Source organism: Heptranchias perlo, chromosome 16, assembly GCF_035084215.1.
Source record: "Heptranchias perlo isolate sHepPer1 chromosome 16, sHepPer1.hap1, whole genome shotgun sequence".
In the NCBI taxonomy this organism is placed as follows: domain Eukaryota; kingdom Metazoa; phylum Chordata; class Chondrichthyes; order Hexanchiformes; family Hexanchidae; genus Heptranchias; species Heptranchias perlo.
In genome coordinates, this window is record NC_090340.1 from 42,813,933 (window position 1) to 42,841,034 (window position 27,102).

Here is a 27,102-nt window from a genome sequence, read left to right on the forward strand (position 1 = left end):
AGTAAGGATATGGGGAACCCCAGGGTAGAGTGGGAAAGGTTAGGGAATAACACCCACAGGACCATCACAGGGACCCAGGAAGGGTTAAGTGTGTGCTGGGACAAATGGTGGGAACCGGATCAGGGGATCTATGTCTGTATGTGGGGTTCAGAGAAAGTCTGCCCCACAGGCATTTCCATCATTTTCCACAGCCAGTGGCGAGATAACGGGAGGGGGATGGACTGGGAATCGCGCCTGAGCGCATGCGCGATCCCATATTCCCCAATCTCGGTTAATGCCACTGAATTAGTAACCCGCCCCCGACAGCCCCTGCCCACGACTGCGACATCATGTATGATAGTAGAGGGATGCCCCGCCACCACCAAGGGACCAGGGAACGGCTTGGTGCTAGTACCTACAGACCAGGTGCTGTATCAAGGGGTGCACTACGCGGTAGCCTCCGTGATTTTAAACCTCACCGAGGTACACCTACCCGCGTGGTGCCCCACAGAGACCGCGCAGTTGTATCAAGCCCTCTTAAAAGAGATGTTCCGTAAATTTGATCAGTTTGATTTTTCAGACGTTGACAGAACCAGACTATACACCCACGAGCTTTTGGACGGGATTGGGAGACAAAGTAAGGGTGTTTTTAACGATGTCTTAACTGGTTTTAACACGGGGTCTTCTGTCATCAGCAGTTTAGATGACATCGAGCTGCAGACCCAGATTAATGGTTTAAAAACGCAATTAAAGAAAATATAAATCGATGCGAATAAGGTGGCGGGTTCAGAGCTGCTGACGCGAAGCCTATAAACTGCACCATGGAAGCCATGGCACAAGGCCATGTTCCCCCACAGGTGGCGTATATAGGAGGTGGGACATATTGCGTCACCACAGCAGCGTCTCACTACCAGCATGGTCAGCACAGCTGGTGCGCGGTGAGTGACAGCAGTTTCTGCTTTAAACCCGAGGCAGAAGTTCAAGTGGCACAGATACGAATTGTCCCCATCCCTGAACCATCCACTGTTTACCTCACTGTGAAAGAGAATTTCACCAACCTCCAAAAGTATGTAACCCACTTCGGCTACCAGATCCCCCCTCTCCCAGAACATCTCGTTAAATTATTAAAAGCAGTAGGGGTGTCCCAAAAACACTTTTACATGCTGGAACAGAAGACTGTCCAGATAGGGGCCGATATTCTGAGTATTACGACCCCACCCTGGTGGGACATCTTTGAGAATATAGAGGTCCCCTCCTGGATTCGTCTGGCATCACACGTGCTAGTAATTTGTCAGCTCGGGATCGTCCTCTACCTGGTGTGCGTCCAGTGTAGGAATAGGGGTCTCGAGGTAGTAGTTAGAACACGAAGGGTATGGAAGGACCAGTATGCTCGGGTAGACGAAACACCCGCGTGAGTTCGGGGACGCATCCCTTGCGAGTGATGGCAGCCTGTTCATTATTTTAATAAAGATGGTCCCTTCCGTTTGTTGTTTTCAATAAAGTAAGTTTTCGTTTTGATGTTGTTTTGAATAAAGATTGTTCATCGTTGTGTTGTATAGTATGCGAAATACTGTTTCATCCCAAGTGGTGCAGGGGTATTTGGACCCCTCTGTGCTGGGATTGTTGTAATTCAACCTTGTTTTCTATCTGAATGCCTGCCATACACTGGGGTTCTCTCCAAGTAAGGGAATGTGTGTGTCGAGGGATTAGGGATAGGTAAATAAAGGGGAGGGTTGTTTGCGACGGTCAGAAATTTTGCTCACCTTGCATGGACACTTCAAGCAAGTTTAAGTATCCACAGGGGGGAGTGAAGGGATTCGCAAAATTTCACATGTTCCCCCCTCCACCCCCGAAGATTTATTGGAGTTATTAAAGAAACCCTGGTGTGACTGTGTTTTTAAAAATCCAGGGTCTTTCAAAATGGCTGCGGTCAGACACATGGCAGGCTTCGTGTTTCAGACAGGTTTCTTTAAACAATGCAGTTGCATTCAAGCCCTGAGGCAAGCCATCAACATGGCCGGCCTACACATCAAAATGCGAGCAGGAGAAATCCCAGGACAAAAGGTGAACCATCAAGGTACATTCGGAACAATGGAAAACAGTTATGGAACAGATCAGTACAGGAACCAGCCATTTATGTAAATGGGCTAGAGATTGAGGTCCTTTGTCTTACGTTTTCGTGCTTAAATCGAACAATGAAGCAAGCTGATGAGGTACGAAAAAAACCTGTTACCAGGAGGGTATAACTGGGGCTTGCCCAGTATATCTCTCTCTCTTTCTCTTCGCCTCCTGGCCCGGTGTCCTGTCTGTCTGCTAGCAACTAAGAAGGAAGGCCATCCAGTAAACCTAGCAACCACATGTTGACGGCAGCAGCAGAGCACCGGGGCCAGGCCTTTTCATCTGTTTCACTGGTGAGCATTAATGTTCTGGCCGCCACAAGGCAACCTAGTTAGGTATAAAGGTGGGGGTTAAAGGGGTATTGCTAAAATTGTGATTTTAGAATTTTCCCTCGATGTGTCCGTTTCTTCCACCCCGTTAAGTGTAAGACTGTATTACATCCATAGCGATTTCTTTATCTTAAATGTATCCCAGGACGTTATGGGAGGTTAGGGAGGAAATTGCGGGTCCCCTAGCAGAGATATTTGAATCATCCACCGCTACAGGTGAGGTGCCTGAAGATTGGAGGGTAGCAAATGTTGTGCCTTTGTTTAAGAAGGGCGGCAGGGAAAAGCCTGGGAACTACAGACCGGTGAGCCTGACATCTGTAGTGGGTAAGTTGTTAGAGGGTATTCTGAGAGACAGGATCTACGGGCATTTGGAGAGGCAGGGACTGATTAGGAACAGTCAGCATGGTTTTGTGAGAGGAAAATCATGTCTCACGAATTTGATTGAGTTTTTTGAAGGGGTAACCAAGAAGATAGATGAGGGCTGTGCAGTAGACGTGGTCTACATGGACTTTAGCAAAGCCTTTGACAAGGTACCGCATGGTAGGTTGTTACATAAGGTTAAATCTCACGGGATCCAAGGTGAGGTAGCCAATTGGATACAACATTGGCTTGACGACAGAAGACAGAGGGTGGGTGTAGAGGGTTGTTTTTCAAATTGGAGGCCTGTGACCAGCGGTGTGCCTCAGGGATCGGTGCTGGGTCCGCTGTTATTTGTTATTTATATTAATGATTTGGATGAGAATTTAGGAGGCATGGTTAGTAAGTTTGCAGATGACACCAAGGTTGGTGGCATCGTGGACAGTGAAGAAGGTTATCTAGGATTGCAACGGGATCTTGATAAATTGGGCCAGTGGGCCGATGAATGGCAGATGGAGTTTAATTTAGATAAATGTGAGGTGATGCATTTTGGGAGATCGAATCGGGCCAGGACCTACTCCGTTAATGGTAGGGCGTTGGGGAGAGTTATAGAACAAAGAGATCTAGGAGTACAGGTTCATAGCTCCTTGAAAGTGGAGTCACAGGTGGATAGGGTGGTGAAGAAGGCATTCAGCTTGCTTGGTTTCATTGGTCAGAACATTGAATACAGGAGTTGGGATGTCTTGTTGAAGTTGTACAAGACATTAGTTAGGCCACACTTGGAATACTGTGTACAGTTCTGGTCACCCTATTATAGAAAGGATATTATTAAACTAGAAAGAGTGCAGAAAAGATTTACTAGGATGCTGCCGGGACTTGATGGTTTGACTTATAGGGAGAGGTTAGATGGACTGGGACTTTTTTCCCTGGAGAGTAGGAGGTTGAGGGGTGATCTTATTGAAGTCTATAAAATAATGAGGGGCATAGATAAGGTAGATAGTCAAAATCTTTTCCCAAAGGTAGGGGAGTCTATAACGAGGGGACATAGATTTAAGGTGAGAGGGGAGAGATACAAAAGGGTCCAGAGGGGCAATTTTTTCACTCAAAGGGTGGTGAGTGTCTGGAACGAGCTGCCAGAGGCAGTAGTAGAGGCGGGTACAATTTTGTCTTTTAAAAAGCATTTGGACAGTTACATGGGTAAGATGGGTATAGAGGGATATGGGCCAAGTGCAGGCAATTGGGACTAGCTTAGTGGTATAAACTGGGCGACATGGACATGTTGGGCCGAAGGGCCTGTTTCCATGTTGTAAACTTCTATGATTCTATGATTCTGTATAATACTGTTTACCTTGTAGTTTTAGTTTGCTTATTAATAAACATTGGTTTTCCTTGTACCAATCCATTGGTCTGTTAGTCTGTCTTTGTTACCGCCCGATAAGTCCTCAGCTCAGAATCAGGAAGGGGTAAGCGATTTGCAACCGCACAGCGGGCAGGGCAGCTCAGGAAAACATAACTGGCTGACCTATAATAAGCCCGAGAAACAGTAAAAAAACCCTTACAAATTCTATGGTGTAACTACTGGCACTGGAAATTTTTATCAATTTTCGTTACATTTTGTGACAATCTTGAGAACTGGGTGTGCTGATGTAAGTACACGTCAAGATAAAAAAGATAAACTTGGGTAATATGACCAAGAATTTTCTTGAAAGCTGCTGACAGCTAAATGAATGCCATCGTCTTCATGTGTGATTTCACTGGAAATCCAGCTTGATGACTTTTGAGGAAGTTTACATGTGACACTTTTGTAACTTTACGTATAAATTTGTTTCACTCACCCATCTATAAGAGAAGTTTGCTTCATTAGTTCCTCTGCCCGCTGTCTGTACTGATCTGCAGAACAGAGTGTATAAACACACAAAAGGAAAAGGAAAATCCACATCTTCTTTAACACTGATATCTGTGACTGAGACAGAATTTTAGTTGAACTTCCTGATTTCTTCCTCTCATTTTATATCAAAAAGATAAGGTGGACCTTTAATTTATAGGCTTCTAAATTCATTATCATTTGGCACAGTCACTAGAAATACTGCTAATAGCTAACTTGGGGGAGAGGTGATATCTGGAAGTGGGAAAATGGCAGGCTGTGCCTTTAAAATTTGAAATATTGCATTTAATTTGGATTTGAAATAAGGGTTTAGTGTCCAGAGTGACGTTTCACTCCACCACCTAAAATGCTATTAAATGTGGACTCGCTGCTATCCTATACTTCTGAATAATGTCAATTAAATATAAGACAATTTGACAGACCAGTCACTCCTGCTGTAGTACACCAGCACAATGATGATCCATCATCCTAGGCTAACTGCCTTATTAGATGAAAACCTAAACTTCGATTTACAGAGATCTGGCCAGGATCATATTAAAATTAACTGTAACCCCAAGGAAGGCAGGAAAGAACACAATCACACTAGAAAGCAAATCCCTGTAATCTTTGCCCTCTGAATTTATGGCATGCACTGCTTGAGGGAACATTTATGGAGGATCTATTACTTCCGTGCCCAGTCTCACCTAACCCATTAACAAAACAAGAACAGAATATCAAGGTCACGGGATTAAAGGGACACTGTCTTCATGAAAAAATGGCAAAACTTTTATCATTTGTTTACAAACAAACAACACAATGATACAAATTGCATCAAATTGTATCATTGGGGGTAATTTTAAACCCCAAGGACAGGTTGGGGGTGGGTGAGAAGCTAAAAGTTGTAAAAAAGTAAAACCCGTCTCCAACCCACCCACATCCGATTTTAACAAAGGTGGGTCGAGGGGCCTGCGACCAACCCACTCTCAGGAGGCAGGTCGGTCAGTAAAATCTTTAAAGGAGGCTGCATGCCTTCATTTTAATAAGTTTTTTATTTTCAACTCCTGGGGGCCAGGATTTCCTGGCCTTCTGCTTCATGCCATGTAACAGGAGCCGAGAAGGCCCGGATCAACAGGGAAGTGCCTTTATTGCACTGTTTGTGGGCCACGAGGAGCAGGAGTGTTTTCTCCAGGCCCAACAAGCTTACCTGCTGCGATCCCATACACACGATCAGCTGACCACCCCCACGATCTCCGACCCCCCCACAAAGACCGTGCCCCACCCCCGATGACTGACCCCCTTCCAATGGCCAGCCCCAACCACCCCCACCCATATGTCCCATTTACCTGGCATCCACTCCCTGGCTGTCTTCCCGTCCAAACAGACAGCCAGCCTGTCAATCATGTTGCTTGTCGGGCGGGAAACTTGCTGAAAACATTTTAAAGACATCCTGACGCCAAAATAGTCAGGACATCCGGGAAACCTGTACCTTCGGGTTTCCCATCCAGAAATCCCCCCCCCCACAACTGGCTCTCTTCACAGCCCCGAGTAAATATCGGGGCCATTGTGTCACTTGCGTCTAATGCCACTTTGACAAAATGACAAACATCTCATTTGTCTTTCTCCTTCCCAAATGAAAAAAGTCTATCAAGCTCTTTCTCATGAAGAGAATTTACCTTCTAACAATTGATGCCGGAATAGCTCTCTGTCCAATTTTCCTTAAAATATGTGCAGTATGCATTATGATAAATATTGGCCAAAGTAATGAGGCGAATTATAAAGAACATGTTATACTGACAACAGCACTTTATCACTCTAGCTGAATGTAGCTGTAACCACATCTAATTTGGAGATAAGCCTTCCAAAGTAGCTAATCTGGCTCCATCACAGTTATGATTTGGTGGTGGGGGGGGAAGTGATTTTCGTGTTAAGCATTATTCAAGTGGGTTGTATACGGCGACTGCCTGTAGGAATCACCATGGGATCCAGCCAATTTTGGTCCTGGTTCCTCATCATAATGCGATCAGCAAGATGCCATCGCGAAATGCATTCCCCAATAGGCAGCTTGCTGATGAGAAGGCAGGAAATCGGGCAGGACAGCTAGTTTTGTAGGAGCTGGAGCAGCACCTTAAGAGGGAGGGGTATTAGCATCGTCAATAAAAAGAAGTAGGACTTTGAAGCAGCAAGTAACACGTGTGCAGACCCTGCAGCACCAAATACGATACATTTGAAAACATATAAACTGCAATCCCCACAAGCAACTGCCATAAAAATGTCTTCCAGAGCAGAATCCAACTATCCCTGACTACAGCTGAGGATCCTTCTAATTATTGTTGGAAATGGGCATCGCCCGACTTGTACTGCCCATGGTTGGTGGGCGGCAGCAAGAACTGGTGGCAGTCGGGCAGACCGAGCCGAAAATGGCTTAACTGCGTCATTTGGCCCCAATTTGCATATATGGATGAGCCTCCTGCCTGTTTCTGACAAATGTTCCGGTCACCCAGGATTGAGGTTCTCCTGCATATCAGGATGGACAGCAACATAGCGGTAAGTCGGCGCGACTACTCATTGCTTGATTTTGGTCCCATTACCGCCCCATTCTTAAGCACTAAAAAAGACGGTAGAGACATGAAAATGGCCTCCAGGCTCTCTGCCTAGACTAAACATTTGTTCGTAATGGACAAGTCAGTTTCCGTGGGCAAGCATTAAGCATTAAGTTTGTCACCGTAAAATTCAGCCAGTGAGGCGTGCTTTATATAGCACAGTTTCTCTGAGTACACAGGGCGGTAGACGTCAGGACCTCTCATATCAATACACTGGCTGTTGTTAATATGTGAGGAAATTCTAAAATGTAACTACTGGCACTGGAAATTTTTATCAATTTTCGTTACATTTTGTGACAATCTTGAGAACTGGGTGTGCTGATGTAAGTACATGTCAAGATAAAAAAGATAAACTTGGGTAATATGACCAAGAATTTTCTTGAAAGCTGCTGACAGCTAAATGAATGCCATTGTCTTCATGTGTGATTTCACTGGAAATCCAGCTTGATGACTTTTGAGGAAGTTTACATGTGACACTTTTGTAACTTTACGTCTAAATTTGTTTCACTCACCCATCTATAAGAGAAGTTTGCTTCATTAGTTCCTCTGCCCGCTGTCTGTACTGATCTCCAGAAAAGAGTGTATAAACACACAAAAGGAAAAGACAAACCCACATCTTCTTTAACACTGATATCTGTGACTGAGACAGAATTTTAGTTGAACTTCCTGTTTCCTTCCTCTCAGTTTATATCAAAAACATAAGATGAACCTTTAATTTATAGGCTTCTAAATTCATTATCATTTGGCACAGTCACTAGAAATACTGCTAAGAACTAACCAGGGTGAGGGGTGATATCTGGAAGTGAGAATATGACAGGAAGCGCCTTTAACATTTCAAATATTGGATTTCCTTTGGGCTTTAAGTAAATGTTTAGTGTCCAGAGTAACATTTTACGCTACAATGCTTGGCTGTTTGAAAATTGGTTAATTTCTTGTTTACAATGGTATCCTATAAGCTCAAAATCCAAAATGGAGTAACCAGTGGATGGCTACCCCAGTGGTTCAGCAATAAATAGCTGAGCCATACAGACCAGGAATGTTCCAGGTTAGGTACTTGGGAGATGAAATTTCTTGTGATTTTTGGCAGTTACACCATTGCAGCACCGAAAAGATTGAGGAAATTTATGTTTTAGCGCATTACACTGCTTATGTGCTATTCCTGAGCTTAACATAAATTTCCTCGATCCTTTTGGCAGTTTTGAGAATCCACTGCCTGTTGGAGTGTTTAATCTTACTTGTCCACTCGGTTTCAATTAAGTAAAATAGTTTGGCCATTGTACTTGATAGAGATAGTTTTATGTTACAACCAATTATGAGCAATGCTTAACATAAGGCACTACTACCAATTACGAGCAATAATCGAAACATACACAGGTTTAAACAGTACAACTGCAATAGCTGTGCCCAGGTCGCAAAGGTGATCAGTCTTCCTCCTATCTATAGCACCAACTCATGGATCACCCCTAGAATTCTGCCTGACTGGGGTCCCTGGCTGTCGTTATATTGCGTTTTCATGTATGTCTTGCGCAATTCCCCACTCCCCTTCATCCTCTTTAGTATGCCTGCGTGACACTATCATTCTTAATATAGAGACGTTTGTCCTAATGCTTATCTTATATGAAGAACATGCCATTTACTGGGTCTGGAGGTATGATGGTCTCACCCATCACTAAAGTGGACCCTTACAAACCACCAGGGTAGAACCTAATGAAATTACAGAGAGCAGACCTTGAACTGATAATACAACAGACAGCAAAAAGCTGTGTTGGCAGCTTTCAAACTGATGCATCTAGCAGTTTTTAGTTGTAAACATCCCCTTGAACCCTTGCTGCCCTAACTTAGCCTATTTTCCCAAAGCATGCTGGAGAAAGGTACGAGATTCCTTTCTCACCGCCCAAGCCCCATGGGCTCATTTGCATAGGGACGCAAATCACCTGGTGGCGCTATGCATAAAAGTTTCCTGCTTTAATGGCACCACTGCACTCTGGGTAAATTGGACCTGTATAAACCAGGTGCAGCTGCTCCCCTAGTCACCAGATATAAGCAGTAGTGAAGAGCCTTAGAGATTTGAAGAGCCCCCAAACTTTCTTTGCTGAGTTTTTCTTCCGAAATGATTTTTCCACCTTTTTTTTTAACAGTTTTTCTCACTGAGATTTACTCCTTTGAGATGATGGAGAGATGAAAAAGGGGGTGGAAGACTGAGTGTGTGTGCTAATGCTATAGGTTGCCAGGGTGATAATGTAGGTGCTGAGGTACTCACCTGATACTGGCAATCTTCCACTGGTCTCAGCATCACTTGTAGCTTTGTGGCCTCACATCCTCTTCTGAGCCAACTTGTCCTGCAGCGAAATAATGAAATGAGGGTTAGGCTTGCAGTTAAGGAGTGTGTGGCATAAGTAATATGGGAGGTGAGATGAGAGAGGAGAGAGTTTGAGTATGTTCAAGTGGAGATAAGTTTTATTGTGTTGTGTAAGGTAGCTGCTCTGTGTTAGGGGAGGTGTGTGGCCATAGTGCAGATAGGGAGTTGTTGGTGCCCTTAAGCAGAGTGGGGTGTGGTTAGTAGTGTGAGTGTTACTTTAAGAAGGTCAGGGTTAGGGTGTGGTGATGCCCAAAGTTGGCAAGGAAGAAAGGGACAAAGTACTTTGGACCTTGTCTGCCCTGGTCAAGCTGTTGAACTTCTTCTGACATTGTTGTGCAGTCCTTGGTGTGAGGGAGTTGGCATTGAGTGCCTGGGCCACCTCCCTCTAGGCAGGAGTTCCAGGATTTTGATCCAGCAATGATTAAGGAACCGTGTTATATGTCCAAGTCAAGATGGTATGTGACTGGGTGGGGAACTTCGAGTTGATGGTGTTCCCATGCACCTACTGCCCTCGTTTTTCTAGATGTTGGAGGTTGCGGGTTTGGGAGGTGCAACCTGCTCTAAGGCCTGTGTCAACACTGACCTGGAGCTGGCCACTATTTTGTATCTGCTGTCAGCCTATCTGCAGAATTCTGAGTTCTCCTGAACTGCCACTATAGCTGTTGCATCACTTCAGTCAAACACTGAAGCTGTGGAAGGTCATTCCAAACAAAAATATATGGGGTATTTTTGACCAAATATTAATCTAACACCATGGGTGGTATTAATCCTTACTTCAAATGCAACTTAGATTGATCATGTTTAGCAGAAACAAAAATGTGCAAAATGGCAGTTTGGCTTATTCTAAGGAGGGAAGCTCACTAGTAAATTACATAAATATGGTTTTAGTCATTGTGCAATCCTTCATTATAGCTGGATATAATAGAATGTAAAACTTATGGATTAACACTAATTACTGTAAATGTTGAATTATTACCAGTGGTAATGAACTACAATATGTGTGGCATGTGTGGCAAGTTACATCATTGGCACACAGCAAGATCCAGACATATATTTTACAAGCATAATCTTTATTGTGTATACATATAGGGATGTCAAGTGAACTGTCAGTGAAAACATCTCTTAATATATTTTCAAATACGTAAAATGTTGGTTATCACTGACATGTCCAATGAGTGCAGCATGTAATGTAGAACTCAATAAAAAAACTTTAATTTGGAAAAAGAGATGCAGCCTTTCTTACTAAGTCTCTGTAGGTTATTAATAAAATCCCCACAAATCCCATAATTTACAACCTTTTACGGAGCTTTGACTCATACATAAGAAACATTTGTTTTTCCTGAGACTTGGGTTTCTTATTTGGAAAGCACCACCTCCAATTATTTGTGAGAACTGGTTACAGTGCAGAAATCCCTACTTCTACTTAGCAGAAAATGGAAGGAAGCAGCCTTGCACAAATCACAAAATATAGACCGCATTATTAGTTAGTGCGTCTGTTTCTCAGACTAATACCTGTCGTTACACCAGACAAGTCTCTGATAAGAGGATCTGAAATGTTTAGAAAAAATACCTACCCTTTGCTTGATTTTTTATCACTCACCAAATGTTATTTTTCAGTTCCTGACGTTTTAAAAGGCACTGAACTTTTTCAGTTCAGCCTAAGCTTGATTTTATTTCTCCAAAGCTGTATTTTTAGGGTTCTGCACTGTACATCACTCCCTTGGTGGGAGAATGGGCAGGCAACCTGCTCTGAGGCTGGTGTCAATGCTGACCGTGAGCTGGCCACCATTTGGTATGTGAAAACAGCAGGAGAAACTTGCCTTCTGACTTTCAATCCTTCCTTGTGGAAAATGCCAGTTATGATTTGGGCTTTTACCAACACTCCAGTTGGTGGGTTAGTGGCAATGCAGGGCTTCTGTCCTAATGCTGCTGCTAACCTGCTAGAGTTTCCTGGACTGGCTCTCATCAGTTATGTGGTAAAACTGCTGCCTATTGGTTTATCATATTGGGAGAGAAGGACTCCTAGAGACTGAGCACAAGAAGCCTAATAGTAATCTAATGATAAGGAAAATAAGTTATGAAAGCAAAGGTCATTGTACATAAAGAACTAAAGATAACATAAATATTCAGGGAACTGTAAAGGTTATAAGAAGTAACAATGTAACATCTGTTAAAGACAAAACAGGAGTAATGAAAAATAAAAGTATATTAAAATGCCTGCTCAGCAATGTACAAAGCGTTAACAACAAAACTGGGGAATTGGAAGCAATAATTAGAAGTGTGGAAATAGATGTGATAGGGATAACTGAAACCTGGCTGCAGACAAGACAGGATTAGCAGTTACATATTGCAGGCTATAATGTATTTAGAAATAAGAGGGAAGGAAGAAGGGATCGTGGGTAACTGTGTTAATTAGAAATAACATAATGATAGTATCAAGAAAGGACATAACTAACAAAGAGACAGAAACAGAATCAATATGGATTGAGACAGGAAGTGATCGGTCACACCATTAGGGGAAGTGGAGGGAGAAGTATGTAGGCAAATATATGAAATGAGTAAAAAAACACTGAATCATAATCATGGGCGATTTCAACTACCTCAAAGTAAAGTGGCAGAGACGGAGTGAAAGGGGAGCAGGGGATGGAGCTTTTACAGTGTGTACAAGAGTCTTTTTTGACCCAATATGTAAGAAGCCCAACAAGGGAGGAAGCACTGCTAGATCTAATAATGGGAAATGAACCAGATCAGATTCTACAGGCACGTAAGTAACAAAAGGAGAATTAAGATAGGGATAGGGTCACTAAGGCAGGAGCAAGATAAACTCACAGGAGATGATACTGAAATGACAAGGATACTGAATAGATACTTTGCCTCAGTTTTCACTGAAGAAGCTACTAAAGAGAAAGTGACAACAGTAGAAGAAGTCAAGATGGATATTGCAACAGTTAAGATAGAAAGAAAGGAGATACTAGACAAACTTAACGAGGACAAAATTTCGGGTCCAGATGGATTGCATCCAAAAATATTCAAAGAAACTAGGGAGGAGATAACAGATGCACTAGTATCCATGCATAAAAATGTAATAGAAAAAGGAATAGTGCCAGAGGACTGGTAGACAACAAATGTACTTCTTATCTTCAGAAAGGGAGACTGAAATAATCTAGGGAACTATAGAGCAGTTAGCTTAACGTCAGTGGTAGAAAAGATTCTAAAATCTTTGCTAAAAGATCAGATAACAAAACATCTAAAGGCAGAGAATATAATGAAAAATAGTCAGCATGGATTTCTAATAGAAAGGTCATGTTTAACCAACCATATTGAATTATTTGAAGAAATAGAAAGAGTAGACAAGGGAAATGCAGTGACTGATGTACACATGGACTTTCAGAAGGCCTTCAATAAGAATCCACATAAGAAACTTATGACAACAGTGTGTGGAGTCAGAGAACAGGTAGCAAAATGGATTGAAAGTTGGCTACAAAATATAAAACAGGGTAGGAATTAAGGGAAGTTTCTTGGACTGGCAGAAAATGGGAAGTAGTGTCCTGCAAGGATCCGAGCTGGGACCATATTGTTCACCATGCACATTAATGATTTGGACTGAGGAATTGGAGGTATGGTGTCGAAATTTACAGATGAGACCAAATTGAGTGGTATAACTAATAATGTGAAACAAAATACAAGAAAGCATAAACAGTCTTACAGAGTGGATGGATATCTGTCAAATGAAATAGCAAAATGTGAGGTGGTTCATTTTGGTAGGAGGAATAAGGAGGCTACTTATTCCTTGGAAGATAAGTAACTCCATGGGGTAGGGGAGCTAAGAGATCTGGGAATACAGATAAATAAATCGCTAAATAGTGACACAAGTTGATAATGCCATAAAGAATGCAAACAATGTATTGGGATTCATTTCTAGAGGAATAGAATACAAAAGCAGGGGGGTAATGTTAAATTTATATAGAACCTTGGTCAGATCACACTTGGAGTACTGTGTGCAGTTCTGGTCTCTATACTACAAACAGCACATTGAAGCACAGGAGAAAGTGCAGAAAAGATTTACAAGGATGCAACTATCGGGAAAGATTGTGCATGCTGGGTCTCTTTTCTCTGCTAAAGAAGATGCTGACAGAGGTTTTTAAAATTAAGAAGGGGTTTGATAGGGTGGACGAGGAGAAACTGCCTCCACATGTGGGTGAGTCCAGAACAAGAGGCATTAATATAAAATAGCTGCTAATAGATCAAATAAACAAGTTGGGCAGAATTTCTTTACATAGAGAGTGGTGAGAATGTGTAACTTACTGTCACATGGGATGGTTGATGCAGATAACATTGACACATTTTGGGGACACTTGATGCATACGTGAGAGAGAAGGGAAATCATGGCTATGGGGGCAGGGTGGAAAGAGGTAGCTAAAGTGGGAGAAAGCTGTGTGGCGTATAAATACCGGCATTGACCAATTGAGCCAAATGGCCTGTTCTGTGCTGTAGATTCTTTGTAAAATGCACACAATCCTACCAAATATTCTACTTTTGTCACAACTTAGTGCCTCCCTTGAAGGAACAACGGAGATCAGTAACTAACCACAGGAGGAATGGTCAATGAACCCACTTCCCACCACACTATTGTACAATGCAATGCATTGCTATGTTGCAATTTCGGTGCGATGTTACAACTCCCAGTTATTGACTTTTAAAAGCCATTCCTATCTGTTGCAATGCAGACCTGTACTATTTCCGAACACGTGTCAATAAAACCCATCTCCTAGCAACTTTAATTGAGCTATAATGTGTATCTTTATCATGTATTGTTTGGCCGGATGGCCAATAGATTATTGGTAAAGGTCTCCTATATAAAGAGCCACTGGAGTCGATTTTCACTTGCTGTACCAGGCATTAACGGGGCGCTAAGAGCCTCAAAATAGGGTCAGTAGCCTTACTGCCTTGTTAACACCAACAAAGCGGCTGGCGTTATTTTGAAAGGGGCCTACCACAGGGCGGCCAAAGCATCCACCTGTTTCAGGCAACAGGCCTCTTTTAATATGTAAATTGGGGTCTTAGGACTCCAATTGCCATTTTAGGTCGGATTGTGTGCCGTGCACGTGCCAGCCAGTTCCACGGGCGATGGAGCCGAAGAGGACCAGCAAAGGTAAGTTTGGAATTATTTTGGTAGGGTCCAGAGGAAAATAATCTGAACCGCTGCCGCCCCAGGACCAGGATCGTGACTTCTTGGGCCTGCCTTAATCCGGCAAACTGCATAACATAGGAACAGGAGTAGGCCATTCAGCCCCTCGTGCCTGCTCCGCCATTTGATAAGATCATGGCTGATCTGTGATCTAACTCCATATACCTGCCTTTGGCCCATATCCCTTAATACCTTTGGTTGCCAAAAAGCAATCTATCTCAGATTTAAATTTAGCAATTGAGCTAGTATCAATTGCCGTTTGTGGAAGAGAGTTCCAAACTTCTACCACCCTTTGAGTGTAGAAATGTTTTCTCATCTCGCTCCTGAAAGGTCTGGCTCTAATTTTTAGACTGTGCCCCCTACTCCTAAAATCCCCAACCAGCGGAAATAGTTTCTGTCTATCCACCAGTTTGGCACCCCGCACCTCATCACACTGGCGTAAATGAGGTCGGGGTCTCAAAATTGCGGCCACCTCTTCACCATGGGTATGGGTGACCAGCTGGCCCCACTGTTTTTGTGACAGGGAGTGAGAGCAGCAGGAAAGATGTTCTAATTCAGAAGGTGTGCTTGGGAGTTTAATCATTTCCTTTGGGGTTGAATTTCCACGGGGGTTCTCCTAATTGTCCGCCATTACTTTGGAGGAAGATCCGCAGAAATCCTGGAGAAATGACATTTATACCGTTTCTCTGGAGTTTCCACCGATCTTTCATGACATTACATCGGATGATCGAGAGATCTCCCATGGAAATCCAACCTCTTTGTGTTTCTGAGTGGGTTAAACAAAATAGTAGCTGATGAGCACAGAAGATGAACAGGCCAACCCAAATCCTTGATTTTTCAGTTGGGCCAAATTGAGGTATTTTGCAAATCTACTTGAACTGAGCCAGTTTAGATTGTTCAACTTTCAAATTCAGCAAAGCTTTCACCTCCTGTGAAAGCAATTATTTAATTAAAAAATCCCAACAAATTAAACTATTCTTTCTCAAATAAGACTTCTCTGTCCCTTGTACTAATATTCATTTATTAGTCTCTCTTTTAGTCATCTAGAAAGTGCCATTTTACTTTTTAAAAGTGACAGGACTGCTCACTATTAGCAGCAGATTTGATTAAGTACAACCAGAAGAAAAATCACAATATTTATATAAAAGTCTGAATGGCTTTGGGCAAATAATAAGACACTAGAGCAAATAAAGCAAAAGGTATTTATGAATATCAGCTGAACCCAAAAATAAACTTATAGTCTTACACTCAATAATTAATATAGTGAAATAAAAACCATTAACAGCTAAAATGAAAGCTGAATTTATATTGAATGAACATTGTGAGAGACCATTATGAGGCCATCAATGCAGGATAATTTTGTCACTTGTCTCACAGCAGCTTTATGATAAGATTATTTGGTTGTTCTGAATTAGAATTATAAGGTCATTAAAAGCCTAATAAAAGTTACACAATCTCCCCCAGAAAACTGTTCTCATACTGGAAATTAGCTCAACCTGCAGCCACATTACTTCTTCAATGCACAAGATGATTATTGCTTCAAGTTGGTAGACTATTTCGTGTTATGCGGTTGATACTTTGGGTAACACTTGTGTGAGGAAATAACAATGATATAGAAAATGTATGCCCACAGGTATGATACCATGTTAAAGTGACATCACTGAAAGTTTTACCTACTTTTCTTGGACTGCAAAACTTACAAAATTTCCCATCAAACTTTATTTTCTTTTCCCTGCTGAAAATTCATTAAGTGTTGTCAAGAGAAATCATTCTGGTCAGTTATGTCAGTGAATGCATCCACTCCAGAGGTGGCCACATCCCACGAATGACTTTGTCACTTGAGTTTGTAAGTTAATTCCTCATATGGAAATATTTATTGTGTCATATGGCTGGGCGCTACCTAAATGCAAATTGTTGTAACAACACACTCATTATTCATTTTGTAGGTACTAACTGCTCAGAGTGTGGATGTAACTTAGGCTTTGTTTTACGCAGTGTTAAAATATGGAACAGCATATAGAAAACAGATCTGCCTATAGTCAACACAAACACAAGGTTTCATGCTGGTGATATGCAAAAGACTTGGGAGAGAAAGATAGCTCCAGGGGATACACCACTGAGGAATTAGCTCCATTGCTTGATTTAACACTGCCTATTATTATCAATTTAGATTTAAGAAAAAGATGCTTCATGATGTATAGGTGAAATTAAAAGATAGTTTTAGTGCCAGGTACCTGAAGGTTATGGCCTGCTAGTGCCAGTGCAATTGGTATTCACAGATGCTACTTGAGTGTTTTAAATCTCTACAGGTGTACAAGAGTATTATTATAAGCACATGATATGATTCCTGCATATTCAGATAACCATCCTTAGGACTGAGGTTTGAGAATGTTAAGCAGATATACATTAAGGATGTTAAAGATGTATTTCTGTTGTTCGAAGGAGAAATATAACACAAGAGGGTCTATTTTCAACATAGCCGCTTCCCCAATGTTAAATAAAACAATGTAAAACTCTCCTACCTGACAGATGATATCCCTGTTCTAAAGATTGCTTCTTAGCCCTGCCAGTGTTGCCATTTTGGTTCTTTGTTGATACTATCTAAAGATGTCAGTTACTAGAACATTAGGGAACAGTCCATATGGAAATCTGAAGATCAGTAGTCAGCAGGATTGGTCTGGGTACTAATTAGGAGGCAAAAAAGCCAGGAATGTTGTCCTAGGATAAATCCACTACTGGTTCATGAAGCTGTGTCTAAGGTGTTTATGTTGTGAGGAAAAGAATAGATCTGCAGAAAGTTAGCACTTCTAACAAACATTTAGAATGCTGGCAGGATTCATTTGCCAGTCACTACTGAATGAAAGATTTAACTGGCATTTGGATGGCACCTTTCATATCCTCAAGATGTCCCAACATGCCTCACAACCAATGAATTACTTTTAAAGTGATGCCACTGCTGTTATGTAAGCAAATGTGGCAGCCAATTAGCACAGCAAGGTTTCACAAACAGCAAATGAGATGAATGAACAAATAATAGTCCCAAAAGTGCATGGAGAGGCACATCTTGGCATGTTGTGTCTGCCCTAGACCTTCCCTGCTTCTTCAGTGGCACCCACCCCCAGTGAAGAGCATGGAAAGACTGGCTGAAGAATGCGGGGGGAGGTGGAAGTGTGCTTGTCGGGTCACCTCCCAGCTGAAAACTTTATCTTCAAAAACTTAAAAAGAATTCACAGCCAGATCTTAGAGCGTTCAGGACTAGATTCCTGCATCAACCCACCCCCCACATCCCCCAACTCTCCAAGGTGGGCTCCATAACCACCGGTGGGTTGGCCTGGTATCCAGGTCCCAGCCTAATTCCTGGCCATTCTGATGACTACCCACCAAAGTTATAGCAGGAGACCGCAGGAAGAATCATGGATTTTCAAGGCCAATGAACTTTTGATGGTGGTGGCTAAAGGATGGATGTTGGCCAGGACACCAGGAGAACTCCATGTGCTTCTTCTAAAGGTGTTATATGATCCTTTATGTCCACCTGAACAGGCAGATGCGCATCTGTTCAACATCTCATCAGAAAGCTAGCATCTTCAACAACACCACCAGTACTGCACTGAAGTGTCAGCCTAGATTATGTGCTCTAATCTGTGGAAGGATATGAATTTATCACTTTCTGACTCAGAGATGAGATTGCTATCAACTGAGCCAAGCTGTCATTAGTTGATACTCGTGAAACGCGGATTGTAATAATGTAGGTGGATTTATTTAGGATGGTTTAGTGGTGATGGAGTAAAACCTGTGTTATCTATGAGCCTGTATCCCATATGACCAGTGTGCAGGTTGATTAGAAGTGGCTGTTCGTATCAAAGATTGCACCAAGTAAAAAACTAAATAAATAATTACTGCATGTTTCATGGGAGTAGCCATCTAAATGATACCCATAATATACTCAGAACTGGATTCTTTCACATGACGCACTGTTATTGCTCTGTGGCAAGGTTAACTTCCATTAAAATTCCATTTTGCTCTTCTCCATTGCCTGTTAATTTCTGGAGTTTCTAGTACATTTATGCATCATATTTTCTGTATTTAGCCCCTTTAAAAGAATTCCCAGTTAGTTTCATAACTTGGTTTAAAAACAAATAATTGATGTGGTTATTTCTTACAAGAATTGTGTTTAACTCTTCAACTCATTAAGTGCTGTATTGTTGGTGACTGAACATATGATGGATGCAGCAGTTTTATTTCCCAGGAATCAGTTGTAGTATGAAATTGTGCAGTGCTAAATTAGTATACTAACTCCTATGTATTTGTATGAAATTCCTGTCTGCTTTAACATATTTAAAATAAGTGTTTGCACACTAATATCGCACAATGCAATTTCAATCCACTGATATTTAAATTCTGCTAACCTTGCAGGGATACAGATATACAGATTTTTGGTTACATGGGTATTTTGCACTTAGCACCATGCAAGTCTTGCAACAGCAAGTTAGAAGCAAACAAAAGTTCTTGGATTTGGCAAGATTTTACAATGTGCTAGTTTCTTTGGCTCAAGAAATTAATTCCAGAAATAGGAAAGGATTTTGCTCAGTGAATGTCCAGGTGATATATAATATGATTATAAGCATCTGTGAGATGATTCTTACATGCTCTTATAACCATCCCAAGCTTGAGAAGTATAAGGTCTCAGGTGGCTGGGTGCTGTTTAGACACATGAACACATTGTTATTGACATTAGCTTAATCATTTCTAAACTTTGGTCTCAAAATAATACAGTATAAGAATGTCTCTTCATTACAGTAACTGCTACAGAGCCTCAGTATCTTTATTTGTATCATCTTGACCCTGAGTGATTTATCACCTTATCTTTTTGGAGTATTGACCTTCGCCTCCAAAAATAAAAAGTGGATCTACTCAAAACCCTTGATTACAAACTGCTAGAAAGTGGTCATATTCTTGCCTACAAAATCAAAAAAAGTACACTCAATAAATCTTCGATCACATACTACCAAAAAGCCAGTATACTCTTGTACCCAAAAACAAAAGGTAAGTGTTCTCTGTATACCTGAGTATATCCTTGCTCTTTGCCCCTTTCTTCACTGACCTAGATTGGCTTCTCATCCCCCAATTGATTGAATTTTAAAATCCTTGTCCTCAACTACAAATCCCTCCATGACCTCAGCCCACCCTATTTCCACAGCCTTTGCCAACATTATGCCTCTCCCTGTCCTTCAGTACCGCAACTCTGACATTCTCTGCATTACTCCTCCCCACTGCACTCTTACTAGCAGAGCCTTCAGTGATCTTGGCTCTACTCTCCAATGCTCCTTCCCCAACCCTCCCCCCACTCGTGTCGCTACCTTCCTCCTCACCTTTAAAAGCCTTTGACCAAACTTTTGGCCATCTCTTCTAACCCTTCCACAAAGGCTCAGCGCTCCTTGTTGCTGTTATTGTTGTCAGACTGATGACCTCTTGTTCTGATTATATTGCGTCTTTAATCCTTCAGTGTTTAAGCAGATAGGAGTAAAGTTTCTCTAATTGTTAATGTTAGTGAAAAAGTTAGCATATGTATAAAACAGTTTCAGCTTGGTTCAGTTTGTAACATTCTAACCTTCAAGTAAGAAAGTTGTAGGTTTAAGCCCCACTCCAGAACTCGTACATATAATCTGGACTGATACTTCGGTGCAGTACTGAGAGAATGCTACATTGTTAGAGTTACCATTTCTTGGATGAGATATTAAACTGAAGTACTGTCTGCCTATTACTGGTTCAGGTGGATGTTAAAGATCCCACTGTACTTTTTAAAGAGCACGGAGGTGTCCTGATCAATATTCTTCACTCAACAAACACCACCAAAAACAAATTAACTAATCATTCATCTCATTGCTGTTTTCAGGACCTTGCTGTGTATGCATTGGCTGCCAGGTGTCAGCCATGGTTTAGTTGGTAGCACTCTCGCTTCCGAGTCAGAAGATTGTGGGCTCAAGTCCCACTTCAGGAACTTGAGCATGAAATCTAGGCTGACACTCCAGTGCAGTACTAAGAGAGTGCTGCACTGATGGATTTGTTGTTTTTTGGATGAGACGTTAAACCGAGACGCCGTCTGCCCTCAGGTGGACGTAAAATATCCCATAGCACTATTTCGAAGAAGAGCAGGGGAGTTCTCCCCAGTGGCCTGGCCAATATTTATCTCTCAACAACATCGTAGAATGGATTAGTTGGTCATTATCACATTGCTGTCCATGGGACCTTGCTGTACCAAATTGGCTGCTGTGTTTCCTACAATACAACAGTGATTACACTTCAAAAATACTTCATTGGCTGTAAAGCGCTTTGGGATATCCTGGGGTCATAAAAGGCGCTATATAAATGCAAGTCTTTCTTTTGCATTTGCCTACATAAAAACATGATGTGGAGATGCCGGTGATGGACTGGGGTTGACAAATGTAAAGAATCTTACAACGCCAGGTTATAGTCCAACAATTTTATTTGAAAATCACAAGCTTTCGGAGATTATTTCCTTCGTCAGGTGAGCCTGACGAAGGAGATAATCTCCGAAAGCTTGTGATTTTCAAATAAAATTGTTGGACTATAACCTGGTGTTGTAAGATTCTTTACATTTACATAAAAACAGAAACTTCACTTCAAAAAGGAAATTCTTTCTTTCTATTACCTAACAGAGAAAAATATAATCACATGCATACTAAAAATCATCTACCCCACCAGAGAGAAACAGTACACCTTAGGTTTAGTTTAAATTATTTTTCAAATTAATTTAATTCTTAACTTAACTGCCTTAAGTAATTTTATATTTTTTATACCAAATTCATTTGCACTTTTACTACAAAAAGCATTTCACATGTGGCACAGGAAAGAAAAACAAGAAAAATTGGGGGGTATGGTTAATACAAGGAAGAATGCATCATAATGCAAGAGGACATTAATAAACTTGCAAAATGGGCATGTAATTAGGAAATGAATTTCAATATAGATAAGTGTGAGGTGGTGCATTTTGGTAGGAAGAATAAGGAGGCCACATACTGCTTGGATAATAAAGAGTCTAAACAGAATAAAGGAGCAAAGGGATCTAGGGATACAGATACGCAAATCACTAAAAGTAGCTACATTGGTTAATAAGGCCATAACAAAGGCAAATCAAGCACTGGGGTTCATTTCTAGAAGGATAGAATTGAAAAGCAAAGAAGTTATGTTAAACTTGTACAGAACCTTGGTTAGACCACACTTTGCACAGTTCTGGTCTCCAGATTATAGAAAGGATATAGAGGCATCGGAGAGGGTGCAAAAAAAGATTCACAAGGATGATACCAGAATTAATGGGATATCCTTATCAGGAAAGGCTGAACAGGCTGGGGTTCTTTTCCCTAGAAGAGAGAAGGCTGAGGGGTGACCAGATAGAGGTCTTAAAGATAATAATAAGGTTTGATAGGGTAGACGTAGAGAAAATGTTTCCACTTGTTAGGGAGTCCAGAGGTCATGAATATAAAATAGTCACTAAGAAATCCAATAGGGAATTCAGAAGAAACATCTTTACCCAAAGAATGGTAAGAATGTGGAACACACTACCACAGGGAACAGTTGAGGCAAACAGCATAGAGGCATTTAAGGGGAAGCTAGATAAGCACATGAGGGAGAAAGCAATAGAAGGATATGCTGATAGGGTTAGATGAAGTAGGAAGAAAGGAGACTTGTGTGGAGCATAAACGCTGGCATAGACCAGTTGGGCCGAATGGCCTGTTTCTGTGCTGTAGTTTCGATGTAATTTGATATAAGGAGCCGAGAGCTTCCACAAACTTGTCTCGACATGACCTTGTTCCAAATTGTGGAGTTAGGGGTAGAATAACCATGGAGGGCATCCAGCACCTGTAGCGACACAGCAGAGGTGCCCACCTCACTGTGTCGCTGGAACTTGCAGTAGCACCCAGTCACCCTGAGGGGGGGATGCCCGAGGCTCACAGGGAATTGCTGGCCAGCAATAAGGAGGTAATCGATCCCTCTGGGTTCCATTACCCTTGTTGATTCACATCTTCAGGCCTTTTGTAGGCCAACAAGGATACTCACACCTGCTTTCAGCAGACATGGGAACCACTGGATTGAAGAAGGGCGAACTGAGCAGACGTTCCAGAGTATCCTGGGAAAGGAAAAGCACATGGGTTCTGTTATTGACATGTGATCCTCCCTGCCTGACTTTCTTCCCTATACTCCAACCAGGCGATGCCTAATGCTCAGTAAAGACGAAAATATTCTCCTGTAAGTCTAAAGTGCACATCATTATTGTTTTCATGTGTAATGAGACTTGTTAAAGCAGCAGTAAATAATTCTAGACCTTATCAGGCATACGAGGTAACACATCGGCTGACACTGTGAATTTAGTTTGTTCTAACAGATTGCCAGAATGATACTGAAATTGCTGTTGGTGCTCTATTCAAGGTTAACTATAGCCTACTAAAAGTTACTAAAATAGTTCCCAATTGCCTGTTAGTGGCTTTTAGCTGCAGGTGTGGATTATGAGACCTCCCACCAGCAGGTTGCCCCAATGGAGCATTGGAAATCATTATCATGTGGAACAGCAGTTCAATGGCTTAAGCAGGCACATAAACCCCTGACTTTGTGCCGGGGAGAGCAGATCAGATGTTTCCTTAAATATTGTCCTGTAGAATGGGGGGTGTGGGGTGGGGGGGGTGGGGGGGGTTGGGGGTGGGGGGGGTGGGGGGGGTGGGGGGGGTGGGGGGGGGTTGGGGGTGGGGGTGGGGGGGGGTTGGGGGTTGGGGGGGGGTTGGGGGTGGGGGGGGGGTTGGGGGTGGGGGTGGGGGGGGTTGGGGGTGGGGGGGTTTGGGGGTGGGGGGGGGGGTTGGGGGTGGGGGTGGGGGGGGTTGGGGGGGGGTTGGGGGTGGGGGTGGGGGGGTTTGGGGGTGGGGGGGGTTGGGGGTGGGGGAGAGACCCTCACTCATTGCAGGAGGCCACTCTGTCACCTGGGACAAAGTTTGCCCTCCACCGCCCTCCTCCTGACAATCAAATTCACCAACTTGCACACTTACCCCAGGGTCCAGAGACATGTACCTACCTTGCGGACCCCCTCAGATGTACATCTTCCGGATGGGGGCCGCCGTAGCTGCAGTCATGACCTCCTCGGAGGACGAACAGCATCACCAGCCTCACCAGCCTCGCCATCCACGCCGTCTACCTCTGACACGTGGAGCTCCACAACAGAGTGCTGTGACACATCCACCTGTACAGCAGGAGGGAGGGCTACCGCAGAGAGAGATGCATCGCAGAGGGCACTACCCTCGCCACAGGGTCTACAGACCGAGGCTCAGCTTCCTGGACCTCTCTGAGCAGCAGTGCACACGGAGGCTCAGAGTCACTTGACATGTAGTCGTGGGCATCTGCAGCCTCCTTCATGCCGAGCTGCTCCCGGCTGGCCTGAGCACCATCTTCTTACCTGTCGCTGTCAAAGTCACCACTGCCCTCAACAACTTCTCCTCCGCATCCTTCCAGGGTGCCACCGGGGACATCGCCGACGTCTCTCAGTCATCTGCACAAAAGAGCCCTGCAAATACATCTACACCCACTCTGCAGTGACACAATGGGTGGCATCAGTTGTGGGTCTTCATTGTGATCCTCAGGAAAGGGCATTATTGCACAAACCAGACAAGATTCGCAAAGACGTGGCAGTAGTGGTGCCAATATAATATGTAATGTGAGTTGATCAGAAATTTAATATAAGTAACAACCATGACAAACCCTCAAACAACCTTGTGCATCCCCTTCATGCTCATGACACATTTGCCTTACGCTGCCTACTGAACATATGTGATGCATGCCCTGTGGCTGCAGCACAGGTAGTGGCAGGTTGAGTGAGGCTGACCATGACAGATGCACAAGAGGGTGAGTATGAGATAGAGCCATGAGATTGTATGAGGATTGGGTTGAGTGGTAGTGGCGGGATGAGTACTGGCGAGGTGAGTAAGTGCAGGTAAGATGAGGATGAGGTTTGAGTGTGTGTGAGGGGTGATGTGACAGAGTAGTGTTGGCAGTGCAGAAGGAGGTGTGGGGTGGGGGCGGTGATGTGGCAGATGGAGTGTAGGGGAATGAGTAAGTGTACTCACTTTGGCTGACCTACTGAGGTCATTGGAGCGCCTCCTGCATTGTATGCAGGTGGGCGATATGTTGGTGGTGCAGGTGACCTCCTCTGCCACCTCGAGCCAGGCCTTCTTGGTGGCAGAGGCAGGCCGCTTCCTCCCGCCCACCGGGGGGAAGATCTCTGTCCTCCCCTTCCTCCTCACCCCATGTATTGATACTTGGAGTGAGGCATCATTAAACTGGGAGCAGCCTTCCCCCTGGGCTGCTCCATGCTGTAATTTTTCCTATTTGTTGCAGCATCTGTCAGTGGAGGACTGCCCCTTTAAATAGAGCTCCTCCAGCTGACAGATCTTACTGCGCATGCGCAGCCCGCCCGATGTGCAGATCAGCAGTGGGGAACCCGGAAGACAAGGTAAGTGGATCCAATTGGGCTATGATCGCGCGGGGGGCTGACTAATTTCACCGGGTGCGTTACCCACGCGCCCGATAGCCCCCACGCCGCGAACCCACAGCTCTGGTAACATCGGGCCCATTAAATCTATGTCCTCTGGTTCTTGATCCTTCTGCCAATGGGAACAGTTTCTCTCTATCTACTCTGTCTAGACCCTTCATGATTTTGAATACCTCTATCAAATCTCCTCTCAATCTTCTCTGTTCGAAGGAGAACAACCCCAGCTTCTCCAGTCTTTCCACGTAACTAAAGTCCCTCATCCCTGGAATCATTCTAGTAACTCTCTTCTGCACTCTCTCTAAGGCCTCCACATCCTTCCTAAAGTGTGGTGCCCAGAACTGGACACAATACTCCAGGTGTGGCCGAACCAGTGTTTTATAAAGGTTCATCATGACTTCCTTGCTTTTGTACTCTTTGCCTCTATTTATAAAGCCCAGGATCCCGTATGCTTTTTTAACCGCCTTCTCAACCTGCCCTGCCACCTTCAACGATTTGTGTACAGATACCCCCAGATCTCTCTGTTTCTGTACCCCTTTTAGCATTGTGTCCTTTAGTTTGTATTGCCTTTCCTCATTCTTCCTACCGAAATGTATCACCTGACATTCTTCTCTGTTAAATTTCATCTACCACGTGTCCGCCCATATCACCAGCCTGTCTGTATCCTCTTGAAGTCTATCACTATCCTCCTCACTGTTCACTACCCTTCCAAGTTTTGCGTCATCTGCAAATTTGGAAATTGTGCCCTGCACACCCAAGTCCAAGTCATTAATATATATCAAGAAAAGCAGTGGTCCCAGCATCGACCCCTGGGGAACACCACTGTACACCTCCCTCCAGTCCGAAAAACAACCGTTCACCACTACACTCTGTTTCCTGTTATTTAGCCAATTCTGTATCCATGCTGCCACTGCCCCTTTTATTCCATGGACTTCAATCTTGATGACAAGCCTATTATGCGGCACCTTATCAAACATTTTATATACTTCTTTTAGTAAAACAAACAGACAGTTGATGGCTTGATCCACCCATTTAATTTTAGAGATTTCCTTTCTCTTCAGCATTTGTTTTAAGCCAGCAAGGTCGTAATCTTTTCTCACTCACATTTTCATAGTGTGTACATTATCCCACAATGAATGATTGTCTACATAACATTCAATGGGTATACCATCTTCATTACTCACATTGTACAGGATGTCACTCAAAATATTTGTCAAATAGAATCCCATATCCACTGCATCGACAAGAGCCAGTGTTTCAGCAGCCAGAGTACTTTCAACAACCCTTTTTATTTTCTTAGCTTCTCAAACTAAAAGGACAACATTTCCCATTTTCACCAATAAGAAACACTGTGAAACCAGCTGCACTAGAATACCCATCAGGAAGATTAGTATGTGAAGCATCGCTAAAGATAACTAGCTTCATTTTCTTTGGGTCACCTAAGGATGGGAACTTAAGTACGCATTTATCTATATTTAATTTTTTTTAATAAATGTTTTATTTGCCCGTAAAACATTCTCTACTATAGGGTGTTTCGTTGAAGTACTTAACTCCAACACATCAAAACTAGCGTCTATCTGAATGAACAACCAGTTCAACTGACCAATCAAGCTTCGTAATTGCTCGGTCTCTTCTTTAGATATAATGTCACCTTTCTGTGATGACCTAGTACGATTCACCAGGACGGGAGTAACACTCTCATGAATATGTTGCCAAAAGAGCCAAAAAGACTTTTAAGATTACCCTTCCAGCAGTGGGAGAA

At 43.0% G+C, this 27,102-nt stretch overlaps 1 protein-coding gene across 2 annotated transcripts in view; it reads right to left on the reverse strand.

The window, feature by feature from the left end:
* dpep1 (dipeptidase 1) overlaps window positions 1-7,847 on the reverse strand; it is a 48,827-nt gene extending 40,980 nt beyond the window's left edge. The window contains exons 1-2 of one of the 2 annotated variants that reach the window (XM_067997491.1): window positions 7,760-7,847; window positions 4,619-4,673 (exon numbers count right to left, since the gene is read on the reverse strand). In XM_067997491.1, coding sequence (XP_067853592.1) covers window positions 4,619-4,673; window positions 7,760-7,763 — 59 coding nt within the window. In that variant the 5' untranslated portion in view covers window positions 7,764-7,847. Of the gene's footprint in view, window positions 1-4,618; window positions 4,730-7,759 lie in introns of those variants that run through there. The other variant, XM_067997490.1, reaches the window with a different exon arrangement.
* Window positions 7,848-27,102: the final 19,255 nt, after the last annotated feature.